Here is a 23564-nt window from a genome sequence, read left to right on the forward strand (position 1 = left end):
CGAGCGCTGAACTGCCAACTGAAAAATTTACTGATGCAACAACCAGATGACAGTTCAGCGCTCTTACTGTTGTTTGTTTTCGGTTCCTGTCCTCGTCTTCTTCGCGCTGCTTCAAGTTATATTCAAGATGAGCCAACGCACCCAAATCAAGTTTTTACCTTATTTGTGGTTTTAACGCGGGTTCCCAAAGCCAACCAGCCTATACCGATCTTTGGTTAATTTCCAACCCCGACAAGATATCCGATTTTAAGCGCAGAATGGCATGCGCGAACGTTAGCGCTGGCATTATTACTCCTTTCCAGATTCTACGCACCGCCTCAGATTCAGATTCAGATTTATTGGTTAAAAAAAAAAAAAAGAAAGTAACAACATCACAAATATACAGACGAGGGTCCCTAAGTGAGAGAACTGAAATATTTATTGTGAAAAAAGTTATATATTTATTGTGGCCCCAAGTTGCTCTATTTTTCATTATTGCTGAATTCCGTTTGCCATTTATTTTCAAATTATCTCGATGGGTGCTTGAGTAAGTTATTTCCTTCGTTTTGGTATACGCCGAGATATCTATGTTGCTTGACTATGGGTATGACTTGCTGTTGAATATATACCACGTCATTACTCATTATTTCATTAAAGATCATAATTCCCGATTTCTCTGTGCTAAACTTAGGCCTAGATTTGTCACTGCTTGTCACGCATATTCGTAACTCTGTGTAAATCGCTTGCATTGTCCCCCAGTGTACCACTATATCACCCGCGTACATCAGCCCAGGGACGTTCTGTTGCACCCTTTGACCTTTACTGATGTAGGATAAACCAAACCTTAATTCACTTTTTCCCGTCGTCTTTCTACGCCTTTAACATAAAGCGCGAGCAAGAATGGAGACAGAGGACATCCTTGCTTCAGTCCTCGGTAGATTTCCACATTTTTAGGCCTTCCCAAACAATATGTACTCGGTTGTCTCTATATATCTTCCTCTTAAGCTCCACGAAATCATCTATCCCATCCTGTTTGGGAATATCCCATAACAATTCTTTGTCTACATTGTTGTAAGCTTCCTTAATACCTAGAAATGCTATCCATAAAGGTCTATTCTGAGCTACTGAAATCTCTGTGCACTAAGTTAGTACAAAGATCTCAAAGCGTGTGCCTGGTCTTGCCCCAGTATATCATTTTTGTCCACCCAGTTTGACAGCTCTAATTTTATGGCTTGCATGGGCAGTCTATATATCAACGACGTCACTGTAACGGGCTTGTACGAGCTCGCGTTATCGTTATCTCATTTTCCTTTGTAGATAAAGTTCATCTTGCTTTCACGCCAGCCAGCCAGAATTTTCTTCGTTTTTACCACTCTCTCTCTGGCATTAGTCAGCAGTGTCTTGCTCCTTGGGCCCAGGTTTTTGATTAGCTGTATTAGGATTTCCTCGGATCCTGCGGCTGTGTCTTATGGTTTATGGTCTTATGGTTTAAAAGGAAAGTGATGATTCAAATGGAAATCAGTTTATATTTCGAAAAGAAAACTCTCTCGGAGACTCTTTTGCATTGTTTCCTCGTCGTCGACTATCGCGGCGTTATCGGAGTCTCGCCTCCTCTCGTATAGAGGGCGGGGTGGGGTGAAGCGCTGGTCGAAGAAAGACGCGCATCGGTCGGCAAAATAAATAAGGGAGACTTACACTCGCTCACAAAGTATTGGTTAGGGCTCACTCAGACTCACGGGTCGGTCTCATCGAGTGAGTCGGCTGAGCTGCGAGTTTGCCGACCTATGCTGCGTCGCGCGCCAGGAACCGAGACCTCACGAGGATCGGAAGCATCTCCACAACTCTGCACACGGAGCCAGCCATCGCTGCTATAGTCCGCTTCAACCACTCGTGTGGTCACGTGGCTGGCTTGTCTCGTTGCAGCGTCGTGATAGCTTAGAAATTCGCAGATCAGGCTTTTGGAGACCAGGAACCGAATTTACGAAGCTTTTGATCCTTAAGTATTCTTTGCCATTAAGTTGATTGGCTGAAATTTTTCTCTTGCGAAGAATTCTAGCGTAAGAGGCCTTTTTTTGATAAATGGTCCCCATTTTCTAGAGTATTTTATGAGTGTTTTCACGCTTCCTAAGAACCACACTTTTCCAACTTGGAGAACACATGTTCCTGTGAGATTTGTGGTTCGTGGTAACAAGCCATCGAGTCTCAATCAGACTTGTACGTAACGAATTACATGTAATGAATTACGTATAACATTTTATTTTATAATTTTGTAATTTAAGGATTGCTTCAGACGAGACAAGCTGTAACAAACAACTCAGCTTTTAGAACATGAATTTGGCAAAAACTACAGGGGAACGCCTGAGATCGTAGCATGCAGCAGCCTCGCAAATGCGCATGAGCAGACAGCCAAGCCTGTGGACTCAGTATTTTTCTCGTCTTAACGCTCCACCGAATTGGTCGGCGAATTGAACAGGTGCTGCTATACGTATTGATAGCGAAGGCCACTTAGGACGTTATAGTTATGGCACACTGCAGTCATCATCATCATCATCAGCCTAGTTACGCCCACTGCAGGGCAAAGGCCTCTCCCATACTTCTCCAACTACCCCGGTCATGTACTAATTGTGGCCATGTTGTCCCTGCAAACGTCTTAATGTCATCCGCCCACCTAACTTTCTGCCGCCCCCTACTACGCTTTCCTTCCCTTGGAATCCAGTCCGTAACCCTTAATGATCATCGGTTATCTTCCCTCCTCATTACATGTCCGGCCCATGCCCATTTCTTTTTCTTGATTTCAACTAAGATGTCATTTACCCGCGTTTGTTCCCTCACCCAATCTGCTCTTTTCTTATCCCTTAACGTTACACCTATCATTCTTCTTTCCATGGCTCGTTGCGTCGTCCTCAATTTCAGCAGAACCCTTTTCGTAAGCCTCCAGGTTTCTGCCCCGTAGGTGAGTACTGGTAAGACACAGCTGTTATACACTTTCCTCTTGAGGGATAGTGGCAACCTGCTGTTCATGATTTGAGAATGCCTACCAAACGCACCCCAGCCCATTCTTATTCTTCTGGTTATTTCAGTCTCATGATCCGGATCCGTGGTCACTACCTGCCCTAAGTAGATGTATTCCCTTACCACTTCCAGTGCCTCGCTACCTATCGTAAACTGCTGTTCTCTTCCGAGACTGTTAAACATTACTTTAGTTTTCTGTAGATTAATTTTCAGACCCACCCTTCTGCTTTGCCTCTCCAGGTCAGTGAGCATGCATTGCAATTGGTCTCCTGAGTTACTAAGCAAGGCAATATCATCAGCGAATCGCAAGTTGCTAAGGTATTCTCCATCAACTTTTATCCCCAATTCTTCCCACTCCAGGTCTCTGAATACCTCCTGTAAACACGCTGTAAATAGCATTGGAGATATCGTATCTCCCTGTCTGACGCCTTTCTTTATTGGGATTTTGTTGCTTTCTTTGTGGAGGATTACGGTGGCTGTGGAACCGCTATAGATAGCTTCCAGTATCTGTATCTTTACATATGGCTCATCTACACCCTGATTACGCAATGCCGCCATGACTGCTGAGGTTTCGACTGAATCAAACGCTTTCTCGTAATCAATGAAAGCTATATATAAAGGTTGGTTATATTTCGCACATTTTTCTATCACCTGATTGATAGTGTGAATATGGTCTATTGTTGAGTAGCCTTTACGGAATCCTGCCTGCTCCTTTGGTTGACGGAAGTCTAAGGTGTTCCTGATTCTATTTGCAATTACCTTAGTAAATACTTTGTAGGCAACGGACAGTAAACTGATCGGTCTATAATTTTTCAAGTTTTTGGAGTCCACTTTCTTATGGATTAGGATTATATTAGCGTTCTTCCTAGATTCCGGTGCGTTCGAGGTCATGAGGCATTGTGTATATAGGGCGGCCAACCTTTCTAGGACAGTGTTCCCACCATCCTTCAACAAATCTGCTGTTACCTGATCCTCCCCAGCTGCCTTCCCCCTTTGCATAGCTCCCAAGGCGTTCTTTACCTCTTCCGGTGTTACTTGTGGGATTTCAAGTTCCTCTAGACTATTCTCTCTCACCTTATCCTCGTGGGTGTTACTGGTACTGTATAAATCTCTATAAAACTCTTCAGCCACTTGAACTATCTCATCCATATTAGTAACGATATTGCCGGCTTTGTCTCTTAACGCACACATCTGATTCTTGCCTATTCCTAGTTTCTTCTTTACTGCTTTTAGGCTTCCTCCGTTCCTGAGAGCCTGTTCAATTCTATCCATATTATAGTTCCTTATGTCCGCTGTCTTACGCTTGTTGATTAACTTCGAAAGTTCTGCCAGTTCTATTCTAGCTGTAGGGTTAGAGGCTTTCATACATTGGCGTTTCTTGATCAGATCTTTCGTCTCCTGCGATAGCTTACTGGTATCCTGTCTAACTCTACTACTAACTCTCCCCTGCTATTCCTAGTGCCTATGCCATATTCCCCCACTGCCTTGTCTCCAGCCTGCTTCTTGCTTACCCTGGCATTGAAGTCGCCCATCAGTATGGTGTATTTTGTTTTGACTTTACCCATCGCCGATTCCACGTCTTCATAGAAGCTTTCGACTTCCTGGTCATCATGACTAGATGTAGGTGCGTAGACCTGTACAACCTTCATTTTGTACCTCTTATTAAGTTTCACATCAAGACATGCCACCCTCTCGTTAATGCTATAGAATTCCTGTATGTTACCAGCTATGTTCTTATTAATCAGGAATCCGACTCCTAGTTCTCGTCTCTCTGCTAAGCCCCGGTAGCACAAGACGTGCCCGCTTTTTAGCACTGTATATGCTTCTTTTGGCCTCCTAACTTCACTGAGCCCTATTATATCCCATTTACTGCCCTCTAATTCCTCCAATAGCACTGCTAGACTCGCCTCCCTAGATAACGTTCTAGCGTTAAACGTTGCCAGGTTCATATTCCAATGGCGGCCTGTCCAAGGCCAGGCATTCTTAGCACCCTCTGCAGCGTCGCAGGTCTGACCGCCGCCGTGGTCAGTTGCTTCGCAGCTGCTGGGGACTGAGGGCCGGGGTTTGATTGTTGTGTTCATATAGGAGGTTGTGGCCAAGTACTGCACCAGGGTGGCCAATCCTGCTCTGGTGAGAGAGTGCGTTACCGGTTCTGGTCACCGGGATCAGGCCGCACTCCAGGCCTGTTTGTGCAATTTTCTCAACACACGGTTGTTTTTTTTTCTGGTATTTTCCGGTGGAGAATTGTGCGGCCCGGGATTTGAATCACGGTCCTCTTGCACGGGAGGCGGATACTGTACCGTCCCCGCAGGAGTTAAATTTAAAAATAAATTGTGGGATTTTACGTGACAAAACCACTTTCTGATTATGAGGCACGCCGTAGTGGAGGACTCCGGAAATTTCGACCACCTGGGGTTCTTTAACGTGCACCTAAATCTAAGTACACGGGTGTTTTCGCATTTCGCCCCCATCGAAATGCGGCCGCCGTGGCCGGGATCCGATCCCGCGACCTCGTGCTCAGCAGTCTAACACCATAGCCACTGAGTAACCACGGCGGGTCCCGCAGGAGTTGTACGCCTCATTTAATATACAGTGGTGCCCTATTTGATCAGTCAAGGTGGACCAATCTGAGCTCGGTTATACCGCACGGATGGCACTCGGCTAGAGAACCTGGTATTTATGACCTGCACATGTGAGGCCGTACATATTTGAAGATATATATCTTTCTTTTTTTTATTTTAGGAGGGTTCCCGTACAGTGATAAAATAAAGGAAAAGACATTAAAAGAAAGAAAAAAAAAAGAGAGAAAAAGGGGCGAAAAAAAAAGGAACATAACAGGTGATTTGAACTTGTGACCCTTCGATGTTGCCGTAACCAATGTTTAACCAATGCTTGATCTATATCTCGTTTTTTTTTTATTTTGTTCATGTATGGGAGTCCCCCTGACAGTTTCTAACTTTGGGGCTCCCTATGTAGTGCTAATTCTGTATACATTTCTTTGTAAAAGTTACATCGTTGATGAATAAAGCTTGAACTACGATTTTTTCAACTTTACATTGGCCCAACCGGGAGTGTCTTCTCTAAGTCCCAGCAACAATGAAGCGCTGTGCATGATGGAGGACCCAGTTTCTGAGCAGCCAATATATTATGCGAAAGATCCGTGTACGCTAGAACAATGTCCTACTCCCCGGCTTGCAAATTGAGCGAACTGGCTATGCTCCCCGTCTTTTAAAGCGAAAGCCTTGCTAGGCTTATGGTAAAGTTTGTGTCAACAGACCTGACCGCCGGAGTGTCCGCCGAAGCGTCATAACGCCATATAAAGACAGATTAAAAAAGAGAAAATGAGTTATAGTGACAGTTAGTGAATGATTACGTTATAACTGAGATTGGTAGATGTTAATAATGACTAATAATGACTACTAATGACTCCAAAATGACCAATATGTCTAACGAGGGCTTGTAATGACCACAATTTATTACAAGGGACTAAAAATGCTTAGTAATGAGCATTAATGACTAAAGGAAAGAAGTGAAACAGAAGAGACAAAGAGAAAGAGGCGAATGATAAGAGTAGGAAGAGTAGGCTTTCACCGTTCACCTCTTACGAGAGATCTTATGTGACCCTGTAATTTTCCATTTTTTCCTCCTCGAGCAAGTTTTCAGTGTCGCTACTGATGTCTTCACAGCGAAAAAGAGTGACGATGGCCGGCGAAAGTTTTTAAAGGCAGTTGTTAGTGCAGATAAACAGCGTATTAATGGCTGCAGAGGTCGTACTGGAAGTGCCAGGCCAGCTTGTTCTGTTTATCGTGTATATGCAATGTTAATTAAAGTTCGGAGGAAAACATAACGTAGAAGTAATCGATTGCTATTGTGTAATTCCTCAATTACTTTCGTGGGGCAGTAATTGGTAACTGATCAATTACGTTTTTCAATGAAGCATTTGTAATCGGTTACTTTTTTCTATAACGTGCACAAGTCTGGTATTTATACAGCGAGCTGAATGAGTACAAGATATAATGCGTGCGATCTCGCTACCATCTGCCGTTTTAAATATTCTTCTCAGCCACACTTCCCTCGTATGTAGTTGTTGGCGTTACTTGGTCTGATAGTTCTGGCATTCCGTACAGGTGCCGGTGAGTTCGTGCGCCTCTGCGTATAGGCGCTGGGAGTACGAGCGCACCTTCGCCTCTTAATTCCGCACTACTAGCACTTGCGTTCACGAACTCGACTACACGATTAAAACGCTTGTAAAGCTATTGTCACTGCAGCACTAACGCTTCAAGACTGGTGCAGAGTTCAAAACAATTTCGTCGCCAAACTTAGACCAGCGGAAGGAGCGAGACCGTGACAAATTGAGTGCCTCTCACGAGTATTTGCGAATGGGGCGCCGTCGCTAGGGGAATTCGGGTCAGACTTGGCGCGACGGGATCCTGCGTTATAAAATGGGCGAGCTGCGCGGAGCGTCGACGCCTTGCTCCTCTGACTGGTGGGACAAACCCTCGACGTTTGCCTTTCCATTTTGCCCGCGGGCTCTGTAACACGATAACTAGGAACGTCACCAACCGTTTTGGTTCACTCGCCCCCTGCCCCGTGTCTCGCCAGGCACGCGTTGCGCGCGCTGCTCTCGGAGGCAGTGACAGATGAGGACGCGCGCTGTGGCTGCTGACACGTGTGGGAAGTGGAGCCTCGTGGGAATGCGAAGCGGGATCTCCACGGCGCATTTTCTAACGCCGATCTGTGTCAAAACCGCTGCGCCGTTTTTAACCACATGTTTCGGCGGCTTGGCGGAATGCTCGGGCACAGCAGAACGCGTTGGAATGCCCTTCTATGGCGCCTGATTGAGCTGGGAGAACGGGTGAGGTCGCCTCGCGCCCCAGGGCCCAGGCGCGACATGCGGTAATTGGTGTCGTCGATGTCCTTTGGTTCCTGATCGTCCACGCATTATTTATTTGCTATAAGAAATAGTACAATGCGGCTTGAATTACTGAACATGTTATGTGCAGCACAAAATGTGAAAATGCTAAGCAAGCGCTGAGCACCAAGGAGAACGTAATGGGAGAAACAGTACAGATTAAATAAGTAAATAAATAAATTAACTAATGAGTAAATTTATTTACACCATAAAGGAAAAGAAAAAACAAGAATTAGTCATCGGAAAAAGAAAGCTACACCTATATATGCAGCTTGACTATAAGCTCCAGCCATCCGGACGACGGCGCGCTGTTTCAGAAAAATAGTGGTACGTAACCATTGTGTTTCTTCATAGCGGGCGTTTCAGCGACGGCTGTCTCTGATTATTAACAACAGGGGATTCGAATCACAATAATGCTTTTGCGGGACAACATATATCGCAACAATGGTGGACAAGAGAAAACTCCCTGTCGGATCATTTAGCAATCTAATTATCCAAGATTCGCTAATTAACTTTATCAGTTATCAACGTTAGGCCGCCAAAGCCAACTGGACGCTTGCAGTTAATGGCAAGCTCACAATAAATCTACTTTTAAAGCGTTTCTAAACCCGTTGTTTGAAGCAGGTTGGCGCAAACAATTCCCGCTCGTTTTCAGGGCGAAACCGAAACCGACTTCGTGAGGAGCGCGCGTAACCACGCCCTAATGTTTACGTCACGGGATGACATAAGCTTTAAGCTTCGTCAGTGGTTATAGGCCCTTTTCTCGGCCATCCCACGGTTGTTGCCATGCTTGATCACGTGGTGACGCATCCATCGTTGCGTCAGCTGCCTTACGGTGGATGGCGCCCCGGTGCGGCTCGGCAAAGCTCCGTTTTTGCGAACATCGTAGACGGTGACTGGGCGCACGACACGCGAAGCTTTGGCCGCAGCAGCTTTAGAGTAAATGTAGAGAGAGAGAGAGAGAAAGCAAAGGAAAGACAGGGAGGTTAACCCGAGATTATCTCCGGTTGGCTACCCTGTACTGGGGGAGGGGCAAGGGGATGCGATAGGTGAGAGAGAGAAGGATATAAAAAAAAGAAAAGAAAAACCTAAACACACACGCACGTATACACGAACTGTTTCTGTGGGCACTGTCACGCAGCCCGCAAAGCCGTTCCTAGTCTTACGCAGTGTCACCGTACAGTCCTACGTCACACAGTGTACCGTCACAATTTGTCAGAAAGTCCCGTGTCTTTCAAGTATCGCAGCAGCGCCTTCATAGCAGGCCGCGCTGATGTTCGCGTAGGCCAGTGTCCAAGGATCTTGTTTTCTGACATTGGGCGCTTGTCCAGTTTGTCTAGGGTGGCTGAGAGGACCGTTCTTTGTGGGTTGAAACGAGAGCAGTGACAGTAGGTGTAAAAGGGCTGCCAGAGCTCATTATACGCTTTGTCGAACTGTTGCGAGCACTGGTACATAGAAGCGGGGCTAGAAATGTTTTCCAAGCTGTCCGGAGTTTTCGCTTCTGAATTAAATCAGGATTACAGCGCCCTTTGCGCTTAGTTGTTTATTTGCCAATTAGTTTGAAGCAGCGGCTTGTTATGTTTCTGACTCAGTAACGTAGACTGTTGGGCCAGTTGGTGCATCAGGTAGTGTCGCTGAGGGGAAATACGGGCGGGAAGAAACCGAGTGGACAGGACTCACAAATGAAGTTTAATGAAAGGTTTTCCAGGGAGCGGAGGGCCGCACATGCGCAGTCAGAAGGCTGATAGAAATCTCACGCTTTATCACATGTAGACATTGTAAAAAACGCTACTGCCCAAGGAGATAACTAATTTCTTTATCCGTCAAGGCAACTGACGGGACACTGACACACGTGGCAGATTGTGCGTATATATGGCCAGCCTAAATAAATTCTCTCGCCAGTCTGTCATTAGACTTGTTTAAAATGGGTGCATTTCGAAATAGTGGAGTACAACCGCAGTCTTTGATGTGTGCAGGTAGGTGCATACCTACCTTTGATGTATGGTTAGGCGCATGAGGTGGACGTAGTTTCCACAGCCACCTGTGAGCTCTCGGGGTTGTGACCTCTAATACGTAATCGGAGCGAAAAGTGCAAAAAATGCATGTGAGAAGAGACACGTAAACCCTCTTTTGACTTGCGCCACTGAGGTCGTTTACCAGATTCCGCTTCACTCCGGTAAAGTTTACATTGGCCAAACGGGTCGATGTATAAACGACCGACTCAGGGAGCACCCTGCGTCTTTAAAGGCTGTTGCGGGTGGTGTGCACCTACCTGCACACATCAAAGATTGCTGTTGCACTCCGCTATTTCAAAATGCACCCATTTTAAACAAGTCTAATGACAGACTGGCGAGAGAAATTATTTAGGTTGGCCATATATACGCACAATCTGCCACGTGTGTCAGTGTCCCGTCAGTTGCCTTGACGGATAAAGAAATTAGTTATCTCCCTGAGCTGTAGCGTTTTTTACAATGTCTACATGTGATAATGCATGAGATTTGTATCAGCCTTCTGACTGCGCATGTGCGGCCCTCCGCTCCCTGGAAAACCTTTCATTAAACTTCATTTGTGAGTCCTGCCCACTCGGTTTCTTCCCGCCCGCATTTCCGCTCAATACATGACTCAGTAATGTTCCTCGGTTCGGTCGCTATGTGAATGTTTATTTTCTGCTTAATCGCTTGCGGGGGTAATCAATTGCAGTAAATTCGGTCTTACCGCGCATAATTAAGGCTTGGCACGTAATTCTCTACATTGTAATAGCTTGCAGCAAAGACGCATTATCGCGTAGTCATTCGCTCATTCTGTGGACCGTCACGAAACGCTCAGCTTCGAACATTCATGTGCTGTCGGTATAGTCGTCACACACGCTTCAGTTAATTGATTCCATTCACTTAGTCTTGATACGCGAGTGATACAGTGGGCAAAAGTTTCAGTATGTGTTGGGGTGGATGTGTGTACATAACGTGCAAGGAACTTACTATATGCCAGGAAGCGGCGCGACTCCTTTGTGACTGTAACGAGCGGTACGCACTCTTGCCGACGTTACGGAATTGAAGCCCGTTCTCTGGAGATTAACGGTACAACATTGGCGGACGAGTTATTTCTTTTTTTTTTTTTATCCTCGAGCGAGGAAAGCCCTTCATTGTGAAGGGCCGGGAACACAGGCTGTCCGTGGTCACACAGATTCATTCCATTCTTCTATATGCCAGTCACTATTCTTGCAGCAAACTACTGCAGAGGTCTTCCCTCTTCCGTTCCACATTTTGCAGTATGAATGAAGCACAGTGCCTGAGCTATCTATCACCCAGTTGTATTTCCGGCAGCTGATGGCTCTTACACGTGCTTCTAAGCTCTCCCATCCCCTCACTGCCTCTACCACGTGACGGGCTACCCACACTTCACGCATACTTCACACACATACACTTTTTTTCACTTTGACACACCTAATCGTAACGCATTAAAAAAGTACTCGTATAGGCAAATAAAAAAAAAATTCTGAAGTTTACGGGCTCTCAAAGCCTATGCGTTGCACTGCATTATTCACGAGCACGCCCTCTGTGAAAACACGTAGGCATGTCCTATGTTCTTAAATCTGTTCTTTCAGCTGTTAAAATAATGAGGGAGCGTGGCCTCAATCACCGCCAGTCCTTTAACTTTCTAAATGCGATGGAATTTGAGTTCGTAGACGTAACGTATTATACGGCTGTATAGATTGATCTGCGGAAAAGTTTTGTCCCTTTAACTTAGGAAAGAAAGAAAGTGTTCTTTGCGCACAAGGATCGCCCTGAGCCACTTCTGTCCAGTTACGAGTGGCTCTGGAAAGTGGCCTTCTGCGACGACTTAACCGACCAGATGAATAAGCTCAGTGTGAAGCTGCAAGGAGACGCACACCTCGGTCATGACCTGTATACATGGGCATAACATTCTTCCGGACAAACCAACAGTTTCTCTAAGAACAGGTGCAAAATCGAAAGTGGGAGCATTTCCGCTGTTGTTCAAGAATTGGAGCTTGTGGCAAATACGGCATTTCTTTTCCTGTTTGCGCTAAGAATGCCCGGCGACCTGCACACACAATTTTGCGGACGATTCCCTGACCTTGACGCCAGGAAGCAGGAAGGGCAAATGTTCCAAACCGCATTCAGCTGCGATGTGGATCCCCTACCAGATTCCTTTCAATTAGAACTAACTGAAGTCCAAGTCAAACGACATCTTGAAGTACAAAGAAGAAAATCTGATCAATTTTTCTATGGTACCAGGCTCGGAAGAGTTCCCAAGGTTAAAGCAATTTGCCCGCGTGTACATGCCAATTTTTGGCACCACCTACCTTTGTAAGCAAACATTCCCGAGATTACAAAAATGGGAATTCTAGATACAGGGCTAACTTATGTGACGAACACCAGAGTTCTCTGTTTATTGTTGGCTTATTAAGTGTGCCGCCACAGTTTACTGAACTAATAAAAATTGTGGCTCTTCTGTAATCGAAAGTAGATGTAAGCACGATATGGCTGCCGGCAAAGCATATTGGTTGGAGATGACACTAGCCACAACCTTAAAACGGGTACAGTGTATGTTTGCAAAAGCACACCCCACCACACCACACGAACCTGTTTTGAACTGAACGTCATTGCAAGTATCGTCTCGGCCAAACAGCCATCCGCAGAGCGCCGGACGCTGCCGGCTTGGTCACGCAGCGTGGCGCCATCTCATGAGCCGCGGAACTCACGGACCGCTGGCGTTAAACCCTGTCTCAGCGCTAAAAGATGACAGTCAAGTGTATGGGGCCCTGTATCTGCCTTTTGAACGTCGCTATTCGAAAGGACAAGTAAAGCTTCAGCGGGCTAGAAGTTACAGCTTGAGTGATATTGTGAACAAACATTTGGAAGAACTCGGAAGCAATATTTTTTGTAACTTGTTTGGATAGTAACTAGCGAATGTAATGCGTTCCTGTACTAAGGTTTGGGGGCCAGAGACCGCATTTTCTTAAGTTTGGCTGGTTGCCCGGATGATCTCATTTTGTTCTCGCAACTTGCCCGGACGTTCTCGTTTAAGTGCCCGGATAACGGCTCTGGTCGCCGACAACGGGAGCTGAAAGCATTTCATGCTTAAAACGAAAGTATCACGTCCATCACACACATTTGCCCTCGTTTTATGTTTTGGCAACGGGATGCAGCTCCCATGCATTCAAATATAGTAGATTCTGCTTAGTGCCCTGTACGGCATTGCATGAGCTGCCGTCACATGCTTTCCCATTTGTACACATGCTCACATTGCAAAATATGGGAATATACTAATGTAAATATGCGAATTATTTCTTCCGTGTAAATTTATTTATTGACATAATTATAACCTTTGTTATTTTTGTTACTCAGCTGCTTCTACGTTATTATGTTGTAACTTCTAGCCGTTTTTATTGGTATCATTCTGATGGTACAGTGTCTTCTATATTGTACGTTTTACTCAGCGGCCACCATCATTCTTAATAGAAAATTTAAAGCCTTTGTATTTATGCTGTTTTCTTTCCGAGGTCAGGAATATTGTGCTTCGTGCCTTGTTTCAGTGGCTGTCGCATGCTGTCATTGCCATAAGTGATGCCATTTGGATTCACCTCCTGTTCCCTGTAAATGTTGAGAGGTTTTAGAAGGCGTTTAGTTAGGCTTGATGTTTTTTTTTTTTTGTCAGAAGTATACACTGTGTGCATGTAAATAGGGCGTTGCCGCATATCGCATGTAACCATGTGCACCTACCTTTTTAACCCAACATTAAAATCTGCGATGAAAGGCTTACTTTTTAAGTATTCACGATTTGGTCTATTAACTACCGAGTAAGTTCTTAGGGGCTTTGTCGCAGTTAATTTTTTGATGAGATTTACTGGTTAAACCGCGCAAGAAAATCTTAGCGTGCCATCTAAAGATACTTGCGCGCACCTAAAGATATCTCTTGAAATAACTCGTCTTCTTAAGGTGTAAGGTATCCAGTACGGCAATAACTCTTGTTCATAAATAGCATACCGCCAAATATTGAAAATATGGTTTCATGGCTGTGATCACATAGAACAGAAAGACACAAAAAGGACGGTTTTCAAACGCATAGTCGCGTAACATTTCCAAGTCTCATTATATTAAAATAAGCATATACTTACATGATTCGCTCTGTATGGCGATACTAAAGACGTAAGCATTATGAAATAGCCAAATGCACAAGACAGATAGGAAGGCGAAACAACACGGGCGCTCTCTGTGCTGTGTATTGGTCTATTTTGTTCTTAACCGTGCTACACCAACTGACCAACGCTTCTATTCCACTGAAGCGTAAACACCGGGCACCAGAGTTGCCGTAATGACACATTAGCAAAGTAAACGGCTCTGTGTAAAGGATGGCGACGCTTCCAAGACCATCTCAACGTCCTGTATATATACGAGCTTTGCGCAGATACAACTATGCGAAAAGAAAAAAAGAGGGAGACAGCGTGCCACAGTGTTAACAAGCTTGTTTGCCACCTCGCCGGCTTAATATTGGTACACGCGTATGGTACTTGATTGTTTGAACGAAGCGCGTGGGCGCCATCACTCGAGAAAAGAGGAGGAAGAACGCTCTCTGGTTCTCGAGCTGTCGGCTGAACTGGCCAGCGCTGCATTATCTCTTGTAAATATATTTTGTAAATAGTCTCCAGTTTTAATCCTTCGTTCGCGTAACAATATTTCTAATCGATATACCCACCGAGACTTGCCGCTAGAAGCGAAATTTTAGTGCTAAAATAATTATTTCGCCCCTTTTATGGACGTTATCCAAGAGGATAAATGCAACTAATTTAAATAATAATATATTATTTAAAGGTAGCACGTCCATTAGTTTGAATAAAGATTTTAGTCTCTGCCCTGATGCGATCTGGACCAGGAGAGGTGTTCTTCACCGTCGAATGAGGAGACGACGACGACGGCGGGCATTGGGACGATGAAAACGAGAGGAAATGTATTTACATCATTTGTCCAACGAGGTGGCGACTTGTTCGAGGTCTCAGGTGGTTTTGAGTAAATTCCCGCGTAGCCAATACAATAGGCGGATAGGTCCATTGTGCAGGAAATGTCTGCTTGCTTGGTTGTCGGAGTCTGGTGTCAGGAGAAGCTGGGTGTCACTGGAGCGAATTTTGCGAAAAACGTTTTGGCTGGGTTAAAAGAAGTTCGATTACAAGTAACTTATACCCTTGGAGTAAATAACATGTTCTATTACTTTACAGGGAACTGATGTCAAAGAGGTGGGCCTATAATTAGAAGGATTATGGATCTAGCCGCATTTATGAATTGCAATTATTTTGGCAATTTCCAATGCGGAGTCACTGTGCTGCGGTTAGGCAACTGAGAAAAAATTAATTCTAGTATATAGACCAATATTCTATAACACTGCCTAAAACCTTAGTGTTAATTAGTGATAATACTTAGTGCTGTTGCGATTTCTTTATTTCGCGACACTTGTAATTTGATATGTCATTTATTTGTAGCGTAATCTATCTACGTGAAACAAAAAGTTATGGAAACTTTTTTTTTTAATTCCGTCTTCTACTTAATGTTTTCTGGTACCGTGAAAAGTTCTGGAATATATATTTCTCTGACGTGGTTGACCCTCACATGTCGACGTCCGTGGCAGCAGTATTTGGTAGCCGTGTGAGGTGCTGCGTGATACGGCGGCTCTTAGCTTTTTCAAGGCGACGGCATTCCTTTATGATGGCGCCGATAGTCGAGACGTTGCCGAAAACAAGCAAATTGAAAGCGTCGTTCGCGATTCCTTTTAGCACATGCGACACTTTTATCTGCTTCAGACACCGTGTCGTCAGCTTTGCGGCAAGGAGCCAAGACGTCGAGGATGTAGGAAACGTCGTACGGCTCTGTAGATGTCTGACCACGAATTGCAAGAGCCTTTCTCGCGGCAGCCTGGCGCCCAAATGTTTTTTTTTTTTTTTCTTTGAAAATGTCCCAGCTGGTGGCCTCGTCTTCATGCTTTTGGAGCCACACGCGTGGGGTGCCGCTGAGATGAAAGATGACATGGGCGAGCATAATCGTTAAACCCCAACTGCACAGACGCGTTCACAGAGCTTGATCCGTTCGTCAACGTCGTGTCCCTCCAGGCCAGCGTACACACCAGGGTCGCGATGGTGGGCAACCGTGACGGTCGGAGCAGTCTCACGAGCCGCAGCCGTACGTTGCGGTCTCTTCACCGGGAGCCATGGCGACAACGTCGATGCACCGACCGCTGCGGAGATCCGTGGCGGGGACGGGGATATGATAATGACGCCGACAAAACAGACTATTTACACTGTATTTACACTGGAGCCACCTTGCTTGCTTGCTTGCTTGGTTCCTCAATTGTGGCGCTTACCCACTACGAGGGATTGGCCAAGAAGCCGGCAGTTAAAGATTAAAAGTTATAGGGAAGGGGACACCGTCAGGTAGACACAAGCTTCACAAGCGCGAGTTTGAAAAAGCAATCCGGAGTGAAGCACTCGCTCCCCAACTCAGGGCCGTCCAGCAGGTCCACGACGCCGCCAGGAAACTCAACCTCCCGGTTCCGTCGTGGGAGATGCGCACTCCATGAGAGCCCAAAGCTCTCGTGGCCTGCAGGACCTTGACTAAAGTTGATTTCCTTCCTTCCTTGCGCCAAGAGCCCAGACACTTCATTGTCTTTTTCGCGGCGGCTCGTCTCTTGAGCATCTGTTGATGCTATTGCAATAATATTCTTTTAATTACCTCTCTGAAATCGTAACTAACGGGGGTATTTACTTCTGTCAGCGTTAGTTTTGTGGTTTTCTCGCGTTATCTTTGCAGATTCACTGCGCGTCTACAGCATGAAACTCACCTGTGCGAAGCTAGCGTGCTGTTTTCATTGCTTGAATATTCTTTGCATTCTACCTTTGTTGCCCTGGGCACATGGTGTTTTCTGTCCTAAAAGCTTAGTTTGAAAGTTTGCCCAGCGGCGTAAATGTAGTTGTTGGTGGTAGTGCGTCGGACGCAGACGATGTGGGCTGGTGCGGTCACAGAACCGCTTCATTTCTTTAAAAGAAGAGCGCTGTCGCGTAAATTGGCTGCTTGTTGGCGAATGCAACTACGGCTAGCTAACAAAAAGGCGGCGTACAGGTGATCTTTCTTGATTTCCCGAGCAGTTGGTGAGGTGGGACTGCAGCGTTTAAAAGGCGCCGCCTCTCCTTGTCTCCTTGCAGGGACCTCAGCCATAACAAGCTTGCTGCGCTGGGGGAGAAGATGCTCCGAGCTTCCACGCTACTAAAAAACCTGTAAGTATTGCTGCCCACTAATCGGCGACTACTGGCAATGAAAGACGGCGAACATTTGAGATAAGTGAACAGTTTCCCGTGACAGCATTGCAGCAAACTATTTCCAGGGGCAGTTCTCAACACGTAAAAACCTGGGGCGCCATAGGAGATCGTTGTTCGAAACACACGTTCAGCTTGCGTTCAGTTTCGTCTCACGCGAGTGGCCGCGCCGTGTCGTCATGTGCCACAGGTGCGGCTGACGACTCGGCGCCACGTATACGGTCAAGCTTTTCCGCTCGGAATACACCGGTGAGGTGCTTACTTGCGTGGACGAATCGCGCGCCCCTATGTGCATGGCTTCGTCTATAGTGCAAGTTCTTCTCTATCAGATAATCAACATTATCTGCTTTTTAATTCGCACTGTCATAGCACTTTTTTTTTCGCGTCCAACCGATGGCACGTCGCCCGGCATCAAACAGTCCGGCATCGATTTATGTCCCTCGGTAGTATATCTCGGCCTATGCAGATTGACGGCATAGCTGACTATCGTTTACCCGCTGTGGTGGCTTAGTGGCTTTGACGTTGCGCACCGAAACCTGAGGTCAGGGGCTCGATTCCCGGCTACGGCGGCCGTGCTTTGATGGGGCTAAATGCAAGAACGCTCGTGTCCCGTGCATTGGGGGCACGTTAAAGATCCCCTGCAGTGGTCAAAATTTATACGGAATCCCCTACTACGGCGTGCGTGAAAATCAGGTGGTGGTTTTGGAATGTAATACCCTAGAATTGATTCGCGTATGCTAGCTATATGTAGGGAAATAGAGGAATGGCTGATTTGTTCTCGCTAGAGATGCGGTTGTCGGCAAGGATGCCACGCATAGCTATACGTCATTCCTGGTTAAAATAAAGAAAACAAATTAAGCAGATTCTACGCAGTGTGGGAATCGACGTTATGCGACGCATTTTGCTGGTAGCTGGCTACCCGATATAGTATGGGATTACGCAAAGTGTTATACAACCCGCCGTGGTTGCTCAGTGGCTATGGTGTTGGGCTGCTGGGCACGAGGTCGCGGGATCGAATCCCGGCCACGGCGGCCGCATTTCGATGGGGGCGAAATGCGAAAACACCCGTGTACTTAGATTTGGGTGCACGTTAAAGAACCCCAGTTGGTCGAAATTTCCGGAGTCCTCTACTACGGAGTGCCTCATAATCAGAAAGTGGTTTTGGCACGTAAAACCTCATAATTTTTTTTAAAAGTGTTATACAGCTGTACCAAGGTTTTAGTGTAAGACGAACAGCTGTGTGTCTGACGCGAGCGTGTGTGTGTGACGACGATGGCGTGACGCCAAAGGTTTCGTGCTCCGGCCATTTGACGCGAGCTTACGTTTTGCTTCGTTATATTAAGGTTCGCACTAGATTTCGCTTTCTTGCGCTAAATTATATAAAAATTAAATTATGAGGTCGAGCGCTTTTTTTTTTTCGACAAATTTGGTCGCAGGCGGCTCTCACGGTGTTTTCAACGCTTCAGAACATCTACGTAGAAAGCTGAATTAACAGACTGACCTCCAGGTACAAATGCGCGGTGCGCTGTTCCGTGGAAATAAAAAAACCACGATCACCATGACTAATTCTTGCTTTGTTCTTACGCACTTTTTTTTTTGTCCTTGGCTCATCTTCCTTTTTCCACGCCTTGCCCTGCGAATTCAGTTCTTTGTCGTGTTCGTAAATCCGAGTTTCGCTGCCGGTGACAACCTTTTGCAAGAATTCAACGCTGTCGTCTTCAGCTTGCCAGTCAATTCTTTTTGTGGCCACTTTTGCTCAGGAGTCTGCAGTTCCGGCGCACTAACTTTTTTTAATTTACAAATTTTCAATTAAGATACCGTGAACGGACGATTTTCCGAAACCAAGTGATTCTGGTATCGTTCTAACAGCCATTCGGTGGTCACTGAGCACAAACGAACATGCAAGATGGATGTTTTCATTTTCGCACTGGGTAGGCCGTCAAGGGCGGCTTCCACGAGCATTTAATAACAAAAATAATCATGATTTTTATACCCTATGAGGCTCCCACTTCGTCCTATAGGCTACAGGCACCGGGAGCTTCGCACCGCTGTCGGCGGCCACTTCGACGCGCAGCCCAGCAGCAACGCACAGGTGGAACATGGCGCGTTCTCTTCTGCTAGTGCGCGCTCACAGTGGACGCGTTTGAATACCGCGTTGTGTCGCCTGCACGTACTCGGCCGCTTACTGCGGTGCCTAGCAGAACGGGTAGAATGTGCTGTAACGCAACCGTGGTCGTGTCTGACGCGGTCAAGGTGAAACCGTGGGCTACGGGGGAAACAAGGCGTGGCCCCCTTGTTTTGGCGTCATGATGATACAGGCACTGTAATTTCGTTGCAGCACGTGCCTAGCATTGGGAGTGGCTGGGATTTCTTCCCTACGAACAAGTCTAGCGTAAGAGAAGTTTTCAGCCAATCCTCGTGCTGGCCGTCACATTAGAGAGCTTTAGAATAGGGGACCCAATAGTTTGGGGCCCCAAAGAGCTTTGCGGGTGTTAGCGTTGGGGCACGAAGGAGTGAAGAGATTTAGAATAGGGTTTTACGTTTGCGGATAGCGTCTTGCGCTGACAGCGCCACTACGGCGTTAAAGAAAAGCTATTAGAAATAATTAAACAAAATATACCATTTTATGATAGGAATAGTAATTTTGACTTGCGTGTATTCGCGTTTAATTACTATTCAGAGGTTATTCTTCAAGCCGCAAACAATTAGTTGCGCTTAGTTTTGAGCAACAAAACCAACTTTACGTGCCTTCACCAGCCAAGCTTAGCCGTGTTAGGCCTACGAGTCATAATATCCACAAAAGAATTCGGAACCAGCGGCGTCTAATGAATCAATCTTCATAACACACGCTAGTTGAGAGAAAGCGATAACCGCAGTCACTTCTAGCTTGCGAACTTCACGCGTTACCACGAATCGAACCCAGTTTAGTGCTAGTATGGTGGCTAGAAGGGTCACCATAGTCACCATAGTGCTCACTAGGTCACTCTAGTCACCATAGTGCTAGGTTAGAGCCGTCGCTTCGATGGGTGTCGCCATGTTTGTTTACGCAAAGCGTTTGGGGCCGCTATTTGGACTCCCGCTAAATCGGTGAAGTAGCGTTCCCAACGCAAAACCCAAACGGAGTTTGCGTCTCGCGCATGCGCAGTGGCTTCGACGCTATTTCTTTGGGGCCCCAAAACGTTTGGGGCCCCTATTCTAAAACTCTCTATTAGCGAAGGCGGCCGGCCAGTGCGAATGAGGAGCCCTGTAAATTCATAAAGCTGTCTGTCATTGCCTTCGCTAATAATAGGCCCAGAGTCAGGATTGCCTGAAATTTACTCTTGCGAACAATTCTAGCATAAAAGGTTTTTGTGAATACCGGCCATGATTTTTATTTCGGGAGCTTGTGCATTAGCAATTCGCTTCCCTTGCTTTCTTCTTTTTTTATATAAAGAAAGGTGTGCTTCCCAGGGTTGCAATGTGGGCTTGCTGGTAACGCACCTCGAATAGGTTTACGGCAGTGCAATTAAAAGACAGGACAAAAGAAGACACACACGGGGACACACACACGGCGCTGTCTTTTGTCCTGTCTTTTAATCGCGCTGCCGTAAACCTATTGGATGTGCTCTACAGCTTACGTGGAAACCTCGGCGACAAAATTCACTTGGTCGTCGCCACTGTAGGATGGCGATGCTCTAAGCGTGTACGCACGTGCTCATTATGACGGCAGCGCAAAGGGACAAAAAAAAAGGCACAGGACAGCACCTGTTCTGTGTCCCCTTTGCGCTGCCGTCACCATGAACATTAACCAACTCGCCCTAGTGTACACCCTATCGCACGTGTCATGTACTCTCCCTTTTGCACTGCTCTGCCTTGATCCCTTGTTTGCACGCAAAATCCACCAAGTTACTGGCGGTGTTTCAGCTAGGTAGAAGAACCTGCTTTGCGTATTTTCTGTTCAAAGTAAGGTTCGTTACAGCGCAACACAAGACAAGCACAAAAGAAGGTATATAAAGCGCCGTGTCGTCATTTTGTACCTTCTTTTGTCCTTGTCTTGTGTTGCGCTGTAACGAACCTTACTATGAATCCCAACCAACTGGCCCAACTTGCCGTCTTGATGCAGTATATTTCTGTCCAATACTGGATCATGCTACAAATTCGCATGAGATAGCGGACCTGACTTCCGATTGCCTCCTGGCATTTATGCAGCTCGACGCCGTCAGCTCTGAAATTACCATTTTTCTCATATTGCCTTTGGCTCGAAAAGTGCATAAGTGTGTGCTTTTGGCATTGCATATTCGAAAGCTTGGCTCATTTCGTCTGGCTCACTGTATAGACCTTTTCATCGGGCGAGGAGGAACGGGCGCGCGGCGAGTCTTTCCTCCACCCTGGCTCGTTTGAATGTGTTGCCGTCGCGTGCTGCGGAACGATTTGGAGATGTTTTAGCTCGTTTTGCGTGAAATTCACGTGACCTGAGTTCGTACAAAGTCATCGAAGAACCACTGTGTAGCCTTTCGGAGCAGCGGTAACTACAGTGTGCAGAAATTTCTCGTGGCTGCGCAAACATGCCCCGTGCATCATCTGCTGCGGTGTGTGTGCGTGTTTGAACTATTTTGCCAGTATCGGTTTTTCACTCGACCAAGAGAACCGGCGCCTGTGAATTTCAAGCGTAAACTGGAAAATATTCGATCTGGTCGCTTGGGGTGGGAACTAAAACATGAGTGCTCCGATACGGCCAACCCAGTGCAACCTCAAAACATTTAAGCGCTACACTCTAAAAAAAATTTGCACCCTTTGGGTTGTACTCTGTCCCCAAGCAATAATCGTCATCTGTCTTGCCCGCATTTCCTTTCTTTAACGCTGCGAGCTCGGTACTTCCTAGTCACGAACGGCTTGGGCGTTATCAGCTTAACACAGCATTCTCGACGGGAAAGTAGCGAGCGCCGAGTTTTCAAGAGAGGAAACGCAAGCAAGGCAGGTGACGATTATTGTTTGACGGCAAGATAACCCTCAAAGGGTGTAAACTTCTTTTGGAGTGTAATCGTTATAAAGCATTTGCGTCAGCCACCGGCACAGTTGTTGCGGACTTCGTCTAGTAGACTTGAAATCACCATGCTAAGTCTATGTTAGCCTTCTGTATAAGGCCGATGGCGATGCTCAACACCGCGATCACTGCGGTTGGATCACTGCATGATACATACGTACAGGCGTTGTGCTACGGGATTATCTTATTATACCCTGTAAATCAGTAATATTCAAAGTGGATTGCATGAAAAGAGTACGACGGTTATCTGTGAGGGTACAATTTCCGTAAAACGGGTAAGTGCGTCGTAGACGATGGGACGAACGAGACCGAAAAAAAAAAAATCGGTTTTCATCCACTTCTTCGAAAAAAAAAAAAAAGAAAAGCACTCACTGGCTAACGCCGCAATAAGACCTCGCATGGTCATGCCGCATGCTAGGGCCATTCCCTAAAAAGCACGAACAGATCTATAACACAGCATGTAGAACTGCTTCGGACGCTCGCACAGTGCGCAACCGGTCGCTCGACCATTAGACAAGTGTAATTCACACTGTACGGTATGCTGTTATTAGTAACCCAAGTCTTTTATTTCTCTGTGGAAATCTCATCCAACAAATTGAGGTAGATCTACAAATAACAATTTGAACTCTTGCCAAAGTAAACAGCACAACTTATTCCGCGGAAGAACGGTACCTACGCTGTTAGGATCCTCTTATGTTTCGCAACTACTCATTGCTGGTAAACCACAACTTAGAATTAGCGAGAAAGCTGCGGCAAGGACGCATTTGTGAAACTAATATTTAGAAATGCATAACTAATCTCCGAGGTTGACTGTAGGCTCAAACACGCATGCACACATCGCGCTAGGTGCTCCGTCCACCTCAGCGGTAGCATAAACTCCGGCCATGCTGACTTAAATCGATTCAGTATGTCTCACAGAACCCTTTCCCATTTAGAAGACGCGACGTCATAATATATAGACCGCGCGAGCGCGAGAACGACCACCAGAAACTGCCGCCGGGCCTATATATAACGTGGTATATAATACGAACCGCTCACCCAAGATAGCATGTCGACTGCCCATAGATGGCGCCACTGCCTACGCAATATGGCGGCGTCCACGAAAAAAAAAAAAAGGTGTTATGGAGACAGCGAATTGTGTGCGTCTGTTTGGGTTCTGTACACTGACGGAAAGTGTGGTAGTCAAATATTTCGCTCAGCTGAAGCATGTATTTGCTGTGTGTTGCAAAAGCCTCGTGACTTGCATCAGAAGAAGAGAGAAAACGCGGAGAGAGAGAAAGTTCGCGCGACGCTTGTAGCCACATGTTCACTGGGGCCGT

At 46.2% G+C, this 23564-nt stretch overlaps 1 protein-coding gene across 1 annotated transcript in view; it reads left to right on the forward strand.

Annotated features, from left to right (window-relative positions):
- Window positions 1-23564, forward strand: part of sli (slit guidance ligand) — a 434906-nt gene that overhangs the window by 221584 nt on the left and 189758 nt on the right. The window contains exon 5 of the mRNA XM_050192987.2: window positions 17112-17183. Within this exon, the coding sequence (XP_050048944.1) occupies window positions 17112-17183 (72 nt within the window). The remainder of the gene's footprint in view (window positions 1-17111; window positions 17184-23564) is intronic.

This window comes from Dermacentor andersoni, chromosome 1 (assembly GCF_023375885.2).
Source record: "Dermacentor andersoni chromosome 1, qqDerAnde1_hic_scaffold, whole genome shotgun sequence".
Taxonomy (NCBI): Eukaryota; Metazoa; Arthropoda; class Arachnida; order Ixodida; family Ixodidae; genus Dermacentor; species Dermacentor andersoni.